Source organism: Argentina silus (genome assembly GCF_951799395.1).
Source record: "Argentina silus genome assembly, chromosome: 3".
Lineage (NCBI taxonomy): Eukaryota > Metazoa > Chordata > Actinopteri > Argentiniformes > Argentinidae > Argentina > Argentina silus.
This window is the reverse complement of record NC_139657.1, coordinates 2,272,479-2,282,190: the sequence shown is the minus strand read 5'-3', so window position 1 is coordinate 2,282,190 and position 9,712 is coordinate 2,272,479. Positions and strand designations below refer to the sequence as shown.

At 47.2% G+C, this 9,712-nt stretch overlaps 1 protein-coding gene across 1 annotated transcript in view; it reads left to right on the top strand.

The window, feature by feature from the left end:
- The first annotated feature begins 4,556 nt into the window (after positions 1-4,556).
- The window catches only part of hipk3a (homeodomain interacting protein kinase 3a), a 33,560-nt gene continuing 28,404 nt past the window's right edge, over positions 4,557-9,712 (top strand). The window contains exon 1 of the mRNA XM_083666236.1: positions 4,557-5,348. Coding sequence (XP_083522362.1) covers positions 4,618-5,348 — 731 coding nt within the window. The 5' untranslated portion in view covers positions 4,557-4,617. The remainder of the gene's footprint in view (positions 5,349-9,712) is intronic.

The following is a 9,712-nucleotide window of genomic DNA, read 5'->3' as shown; positions in this document are numbered from 1 at the left end:
ACTACAACTACTACAACTACTACTACTACTACAACTACTACTACGACTACTACTACTGCTACTACTACTACTACTACTACTATACTACTACTACTACTACTACTACTACTACTACTACTACTACTACAACTACTACTACTACTACTACTACTACTACTACTACTACAACTACTACGACGACTACTACTACTGCTACTACTACTACTACTACTACTACTACTACTACTACTACTACTACTACTACTACAACGACTACGACTACGACTACGACTACGACTACGACTACGACTACTACTACTGCTACTACTACTGCTACTACTACTACAACTACTACTACTACTACTACTACTACTACTACTACTACAACTACGACTACGACTACTGCTACTGCTACTACTACTACTACTACTACTACTACTACTACAACTACTACTACTACTACTACTACTACTACTACTACAACTACTACTATACTACTACTACTACTACTACTACTACATAGCTGGCATGAGAGCAATCCGTTTATATTCACACACTGTGAGCTGTCTTCTGCCATCATGTATAACATCATGTACGAAATCATGTATAACATCATGTATAACATCATGTATAACATCATGCTGGTGGTGTGGGGAAATAGTACAGTGGTGTTTCCTTTTATGAGGTTGATTTAGGAAGTTGGGTGTTGAGGCCAAAGGGCATGTCTGTGGGGGTTGGTGTGTGTGTGTGTGTGTGCTTGTGCGTGTGTTCGTTGTGGGTGTGGTGTGTGTGTGTGTGTGTGCGCATGTGTGTGTGTGTGTTCGTTGCGGGTGTGGTGTGTGTGTTTGTTGGAGGTGTGGTGTGTGTGTGTGTGTGCATGTGTGTGTGTGTGTGTGTGTGTGTGTGGTGTGTGTGTGTGTGTGTGTGTGTGTGTGTGTGTGTGTGTGTGTGTGTGTAAGGGTGCTCCCCCCTGCTGCCTCACACCTGTTGCCACATTAGATGAACCCAGTCATTGTGTATTCCCAGATGGGACTAACAGTTGCCAGTTGGATTAGGGTGTCCATGCCATGCCGTCTAATATTAGCTGCAGAGCAAGCACTGTGCTGCAGACTGCTCCCCTGAGCTCTCGATAATGCAAGTCATTAAGAGTTCATAAGGACATGCACACATAGCTCTTCATTTAGAATGCACACATTTGGAAACTTCATGAAATGTCAAAACATTTGTACATTTAGAAAGTTCGCCTGACAAAGTCAGAATTGCCCTTCAGTAACGGCGAACGTATGTAAGCAAGCCATTGAAATGGAGCACCAACTCAGGTCTTAATTGTCCAGGTATGAATTAAAGGTAAATTAATCAAATACATTCAATAATTGCGATAATTAACCACAATAAATGGATGAACACATCTAAATTGGTTCCTATTCTTTCAAAAAATGTATGAGATCTAACTGACCTAAAAATAATAGTTATTCAAGGTGAAGTGTGTAAAGATCCCATTCTATCAATGGAAAAGTTAGCCCGAAATCATGTGGAGTTCGATCGACGCTTGATGTTTCTGGTCTGAGAACATTCCTCGGGCAGGGCGGGGGGCGAGCGAGGCTGTTGCTGCTCGCGCAAACTGGAGGCAACAGCGAGCGAAGTACGAGAACGGTCGGTCTCTGGGACGACTGTCCCCTCACATTCTGGAAGAATGGGCTTTATCCGCCCACGTAACGAAGAAAAGACACACTTTTTCTGAAACTGGCAGTTGTTAACTACGCTAAGGACGAAGACTGGTTTCTTTTAATGGTGTAATACGTGAGTTATTTGGAGTTTAACTTGTGGGAGATGGTGGGGTTGTCGAAAGCAAAGTCTCCCTCGTTGTCCAAGCGAACAAGATGGCAGCAGTGCGAGCGTACTGAGCATGGTTTGGGTATTTATTAACTCGTTAGCATGTTCAGAGAAGTCATGGATACTATCATATACGGCTGTCTTTAAAGGTATGTGTGTGCTACAGAGATCGAGACGTTTCTTCTTTCCTTATATTTCGCTAGCAGGTTGTTTTGAAGTCCTCGCCTCACTGTTTTGACACCTACAGTAGGCTAGCTGTCACTGGCTAACTGTCATATTATGGGTGTGATTAATCCACGGAACGAACACGTTGCATGGTGTCAGGTGTGTACATGTAACTTGTACATTTCCTTTCTGATCAGTTTCCTCACTTCATGTGGAAACTGGCTGTCGGTTGGTCTTATTAACTGGAACGTTGCATTCCTTTCCAGCTATTAGACCGAACCCCGAGACATGGCTAATAGTTTTGGCCAGTTCTTGGTTATTTCCGAGGTATTTAATCAGTTGGCTTGCTAAATATACATTCATAAAGTGATGGATAGACAGTCAGAACAGTTCTCAGAGTTCAACTTCTATGAAGCAGGCGTGCAGTTGTTGTGTACGACTATATCAACACTATCCTGACTCGCTGGGTCCAGAGTCATGTACTACTGGACACAATACGCATCTACAGCTAAATGTGTCTCTGGCAAGATCTCTTTGTTGATCACTTCATCTTCGAGCGAGGCGAGGACAAATCTAGGCTACCTTAGAACCTATGTTGACAACAGGTGTCTTTCACGCAGGAGACACCCCTCCCCCCATTCACTCTCCTCCCCTCTTCACTCTCCTCCCCTCTTCACTCTCCCTCCCTCTTCACTCTCCCCCCCTCTTCACTCTCCCCCACCCGTTTGGGTCTTGCTGAAAGGTCAATCACAAGTGGGCCTTCCAGCTAGCAGCTGAGACGGTGAGCGGTGTAACCCGAGCCTGGGCCTGGGCCAGGGTCTCTCCTAGCAATGCAGTATGTCAGGCTGCTGGGGCCATGGGTGGCAGGCATTGCAGCTGGCTCTGTTGTGGATTCGTGATGTGATAGTGTGGGTCTGACGAGGTCAATATAGCTTGAAAGATAAGATGACTTCCAACAGAGAAGACCTATTTCACTGTGTGCACTTTGAGATTGCACAAATACGAAGTGTGTTACATATAAAGTGTATTATTATTTATTTTTTTATTAGTAGCAATACCTTAGAACTTGAGATTAAGTGGTGTTATCCTGTTCTCCTCCTCCTCCCTGCCCTGCCCTGTCCTGTAGTCACATGTCAGCTTGTGTTGTATTGAGTTAGAAACCTTATGTGACTGATTCTTGAACTTCTGAACTAGATAGGCCTATTAGTGAATTCACTTATGGATTGAACCAAAAGTTGCAGGTCCAGTTTCCGAGCGAAGCTTCATTGTGCGTGTCTGAGCCTGTGTTGTAACATCCCTGATCTGCCAGGCCCAGCACGAGAATGTTCCCACACGGTTTTACCCCCCTTTTGTTCAAGTAAGCCTGACTATCAACAACTAACCTGTTGCACTAATGATCCTCTCTTACCATTGTTGTTGATGGTCTGGGCATCTGCAGACCGTCTCTAGGGACCTGGCCAGAGGCGGTGTGGCCGAGGCGTTTTGCTTGGTTGGTCTGTTGGGTTGTTGTGGTCTAGGCTTCTCTAAAGGGTCACACAGTTTACTTTGCGTGTGGAATAAAGCCCTCTTATCTACTGTAGTTGCCTTTTTTGCTTGCTCTGCTGTTCCAGCGCGAGTGAGACAGACACAACACACACACACACACCCACCCACCCACCCACCCACCCACACACACACACACACACACACACACACACACACACTCTTTATTCTTCATTAGCTACTGTAGGCCGTACTTTGATATGGTTCCTGTTTTTTTTTTCTGAAAGTGCAACTATGGAGCTCTCTACACACTGTATCCCTAAAGCAGTCTCATGCTTCTCTGTCTGTCTTTTTTCTCATGAGATCGTTGTGTAATGTCTGGCTTGTTGTCTGGCTTGGGTAGATTACCATGGCTAATAAAATGTCATTTATAGAAGTTATTTATCCGGTTTCATGTGAGGTCAAAAAACCCTCTCAAGAGGAAGCTTGTTTTTTGTTGATGGCAGGCGATGAACTAATGCTTCCTGTCCTCTCTCTTCTCTCATAGGTATGGCCTCACATGTTTTGGTCTACCCACCGCATGTTTATCAAACGCAAAGTGCCTTATCGAGCGCGGACGAGAAACCCAGAGTCGAGGTCGACAGCTGTGCTACTCACGATAGGACCTCGCGCACCTACGTGATTGGAGTAAACCTTGGTATCGCGCGTCCCAACATCATCCCTTCAATAAAAACCACGAAAGCCCCAACAACAACAACAACATCTCGTACGAGACCCCTGAGTGGGAAGAACATATCATTGCAGGTTGCGTCCTTGACAGAGGTCCACAGTGATCTACCAGGAGAACCAGCTGAGACCCAGGGCAAGGTGCCCCTCGGTCCAACCAAGGCCCCAGAGCAGCAGGGTCTGCAGGGGGACAGCAGTGGAGCTACAGGGCCAGTCGGAGGGGGTGGAGGAAGTGGAGGGGGAGGCTGTGGCCAGACAAGCAGCAGCAGCAGTGAAGGGGGAGGAAGGGGGGAGGAGTTGGTAGAAGAGAGAGGTGGTGGTGGTGAGGGTGGTGGTGGTGGAGGAGGTTTGAACTTGACGGACAGCCCCCTGCGATGCGGGCTGAGGCGTGAGCGTGAGGAGCGCCATTGCCCAGGGAACCGCGGGAGAGCCATGCAGATAGTGGAGGACGTTTCCATGCTGCCTGCCGCCATGTTGCAAACTAATGCTGCGAACACAAACGCTGGAGGGACAGGGGTAGGAGTGGGGGTCGGGGGGGCGCCCCCTAAACAGAATGGGGCAGGGACGGGGGCGGGGACGGGGGCGCGCACCGGCACGGGGGACGGGGACTACCAGCTGGTACAGCACGAGGTCCTGTGCTCCATGAAGAACACTTACGAGGTGCTGGAGTTCCTGGGGAGGGGCACCTTCGGGCAGGTGGTGAAATGCTGGAAGAGGGGCACCGGGGAGGTGGTGGCGGTGAAGATCCTGAAGAACCACCCGTCGTACGCGCGCCAGGGCCAGATCGAGGTGGGCATCCTGGCCCGCCTGAGCGGGGAGAACGCGGACGAGCATCACCTGGTCCGGGCCTTCGAGTGCTTCCAGCACCGCAGCCACACCTGCCTGGTGTTCGAGATGCTGGAGCAGAACCTGTACGACTTCCTGAAGCAGAACAAGTTCAGCCCGCTGCCCCTGAAGGTGATCAGGCCCGTTCTGCAGCAGGTGGCCACGGCCCTGAAGAAGCTGAAAAGCCTGGGGCTGATCCACGCCGACCTCAAGCCTGAGAACATCATGCTGGTGGACCCGGTTCGGCAGCCCTACAGGGTGAAGGTCATAGACTTCGGCTCGGCCAGCCACGTGTCCAAAGCCGTGTGCTCCACCTACCTGCAGTCACGTTACTACAGGTGAGTCCGTCAACTGCTTCCTGCCTGGTTCACGGTACTTCCTGCCTGGTTCAGGGTACTTCCTGCCTGGTTTAGGGTTCAGTCCTTCAGCCTGGTTCAGGGTACTTCCTGTCTGGTTCAGGGTACTTCCTGCCTGGTTTAAGGTTCAGCGTTTAGTGTTCGAGGGTTTGATTTGTTCATCTCAATCTGTTCATGTTTTGAAGTAAATAGTGACCGCATGTCTCTGAGTTGGTTAAGCCTATCTGTCAAAATTGATTTTTGATTGATCAATAATTGCCACCACATTCATTGCACCTTTGCACTATTACTATAAATGATTGCTGCTACATAACACTTGACATTGTATTACTATTGTTATTATTGCAACCATTACTGCTGCTACCTCCGCTACCTACCCTTATGCACTGCTGTTGTCTCTGTGTTATTATGACTATATTATATTGTATTGTTGATTGTTGTTGATCGAGGAGCAAGATCCCAAAGCATTTCACTGTATCAATTACGACTGTATACGATGTACGTGACAAATACCATTTGATTTGATTTATGCTGTAGATAGAATGTTCCAACCGGCCTACAGGCCGTTCTAATGCATATATCAACATTAGCTAGTCGATGCCATGGGCAGTAGGCCTATTTCCCAAGAGTTCCCTCCCGTACAGAGCCTGGTGTACAATTCAGTACGTAGGCCCTTGATGTTTTTTTATGCAACGGGAACAAAGAGCTCTGTAATAACCTGTGCAGATTTGCACCGGGAGCTTTCTCTGGGAGCATGACAAAACGCCCTTCTCTACCGGCATACTGTCACACCCAAACGAGCGACCATTACGTAACGCGTTCCCTAGCTGGAGGAACAGCCATGTTTATATGAAGAATGTCTTGCATGCTTCTGGATTGTCAAATGGAAAGTTCCCATGGAGCGTACAGGCCCGGGGCCTTATATCGTATAATACTTTGGCTGCGTCCCTGTTTTCTGGAAAGGAAACACCCCACTACTAATATACAGGACCAGTCAAAAGTTTGCGCACACCTTCTCATTCAATGGTTTTTCTTTATTTTTTTTTTATTATTTTCTACAATGTAGCTTAATATTGAAGACATCAAAACTATGAAGGAACACATATGGAATTGTGTGTGTGTATATATATATATATATATATATATATATATATATATATATATATATATATATATATATATATATATATATAATAATGTATATATGTATATTATATATAATAATATATGCCATTTAGCTAACGCTTTTATCCAAAGCGGCTTACATTGCAGTGAGTGCATACATTTCAGTACATACGGTCCCAGCAGGAATCAAACCCACGACCTAAGCGTTGTTAGCGCCGTGCTCTAGTGACTGAGACACAGAGAACCACAAGTGTTTGTGGTTGAATCAGCGTTAGCAGCATAGCATAGGTTAACAGCGGTGACCCAGTTCAGTGTTGTGGTGTGGTACTTCTCAGAACACAGTGGTGGTCTGTTGAGTTGCCAGGCACAGGCACGGCCCGTTTCCTCCTATGGTCCCGGATGTATGGATGCAGCCTGTGAGGTCAGGCAGCCCAGTAAGAATGTGGCGTGCAAAAGCACATTTATTTATTTACAGACCGGAAAAAAGCATTCAGACTCTGTGTGTGTGTGTCTGTGTGTCTGTGTGTGTGTGTGTGTGTGTGTGTGTGTGTTTTTTCTCTGTGTGTGCAAGTTACACTGGACCCTGGGGGTATATTTAGAGATCTCTATATCATGGGATTGGTATGTCTCATGTTCTGTCAGCCATGTTTATCTCATAGAGAGCCGTGTCTATGATTAACTCGGTCGGGAGCCTTCTGCAATGCTGTCATCAGCAGCGTAGGCCGATGGCCTCCATGGAGAACTTCTCTTATAGTGGAGAACTTCTCTTCTCTCAGCTGTTTCTCAGTGATCCCCCATTTCCATATGCTGTGACTGAAAAAGAGTGTTGAAAAGAGTGTTGAAAAGAGTGTTGAAAAGAGTGTTGAAAAGAGTGTTGTGGAGGAAACATCCAAGCTACAACTCCCCACACAGACACAACAACAACAACAACAACAAGGCCATCAGTTGGCCCGCCAGGGGAGGCGGGCGGAGGTAGGAGTTCCTCAGAAGGGGACGGGCTCATTGTAACGCATGGAATGGAGAGTAAGTAGACCCGTCAAGCTCCTCTGCGATGTTGGAACAGGAAGGCTGTTTTGTAAACCTAGCCTTGTCATTTCAGGTGTAGAGTGAACGCCCATATGTACTTTTAATGTGCTGCCTTAAGGGTTTTCACACGTGTTACCTTGTGGGTTTTTCTCTCTCTCAGTTTTAGGTGTTGTTGTCAGTCTGGTTAAAAGACCTTAAGCATGATACAGAGCTGCCTGAAATAGCCTCGAGACGGTGTTCGGTGTAGTCTGACTGTAGACGGTTCCACGTATGACAATGAGCCCGTCCTCCGATTTCTACCTCCGCCAGCCTCCACGGAGGCCCACGGTACGTGTGAACGTGTGAACACACCTGCGCACCTGTGTGAAGCCTCCTCGTTTAGCCTCCGTGTAGGAGTTTCCACTCCTCTTCCCCGGCGATGATGTAATCCTCAGTGAGAGTACAGTGAGCTGCTCTCTGTGGCCGGTGCTTTGACAGTGTTTGCACAGAGAGAGGTTATCAGTGGAGTGGATCAAGAGGAACTGGGTCTGCCCAGCTGGAGGGGGGAGCTGAGACGGTGGTGGTGGTGTGTGTGTTTCATAAGAGGGGTGTTACCTTGCTGTGCCTGCTGCTTGTTATTGCCATATGGCTTAGCCTTAAGCTCTGTTATGCTTAGTAAATCAATTTCACTAAATGGCTATTTGATCAACCAGAAACTGTGGTGTCTGCGTGTGTAGATTTAATGCTACTCTTTTAACTCCTACGTGTTCTAGGCTTTTTAACACTCCAATGTTTAACACACTAAATCTGAAATTCATTCCATAGATTTGGAATGTGCAGCGGTTGCTGTCGGGCGTCTGAGAATGATGTGAACAGGGTTGTCCTCAGTTGCCTTTGTTTGTTGCCTACCAGTCCTACACTGTTTACCAAACACACCTCATTGTTTTCTTCTGTTGAGACGTGGTTACCTAGTAGGCCTACCATAAGCACACAAAGGCCATTGATTGACTAACTGTCAGTTTGTCACAGATTTAGCGACCATAATGAGCCCTGATGAAGAGTAGCTTTACTTAGTCATGTTTGTAATGTATGCGTGGTTGTCATGACAAAGCAAGCACACTTCTTCTGTATGGGCAGTGGGGGGGTTTACAGAGTCTCGCCCTCAGGGGGAAAGAGGACCTGTCGAATTCCTCTCTACAGTGTTGTAACAGGAAGGCTGTTTTGCAAACCTAGCCTTGTCACGTCACGTGTAGAGAAAACGCCCACATATACTCTCATGTGCTGCCTACGGTTTTCACACGTGTTACCTTGTGGGGGACTTCTCTCTATTGGTTTTGGGAGCTGTTGTTGTTGTTGTTGTTGTTGTCAGTTTGGTTCAAGGAGCACAGGAGAGACCTTGTGCATGATACAGTGCTTCTTGAAATAGGCTTCAGAAGGTGTTTAGTGTGGCCTGACTGTACATGGTGAGCTGCTGGCACCAGCCTTAGTAAAAGATGCCAGAGAAGCAAATCCCTGTTGGGTCACGCTGTCTTTAGCTTAAGGTTGGGTCGTCTAGTTTGGGCTGATTTCGGATCCGTTCTGTGAATCGAAGTGTGACTGGATGTACTGGATAATCCGTGGCTAATTTTCGTGTGTGTTCTCGGAATTGGCCTCAACAGCTGGGGCGTGTTTTTTTTTGTGTGTGTGTTTTCGCCGCACTGCTTTTCAGGACGGAGGGGGCAGATGTGCCCAGGTGTGATGAAACCTCGGCTGTGTTCCAACATGCATTCCAGCACTATCTAGAGCGCGTGCGGACGCTATACGGTCCAGACAAGAGCCCCAAGAATGCATTTTGGAACACATCCCTGGTCTCTCTCCTCCGTGCAGTGTCAGTGCGGGCCGCCAGTCTTTGATCTCTGACATAACAACAGTCAGGAAGGTCCAGGTGACCAGGTGTCAGTGACCAGTTTTATTTAACCTTTATTTGTACAGGGGAAACACACCGAGGCCAAGCCCTCTCTGGCAGGTACACCCTGTCCACAATATCAAATACAATTACCCAACGACTCGTACACAACTATACAACACAGTGAAATACAGGAATAAATATGTCATATAAAACCACTGTTATTACATCTGGCTTGGCCTGACTGGGCCTCCTCTCCAGTATGGCTCAGGTCTCCAGAGTATGAAAGGTCTGGTGGACCAACGCTTCAAACTTGGCCTTCATTGCATTT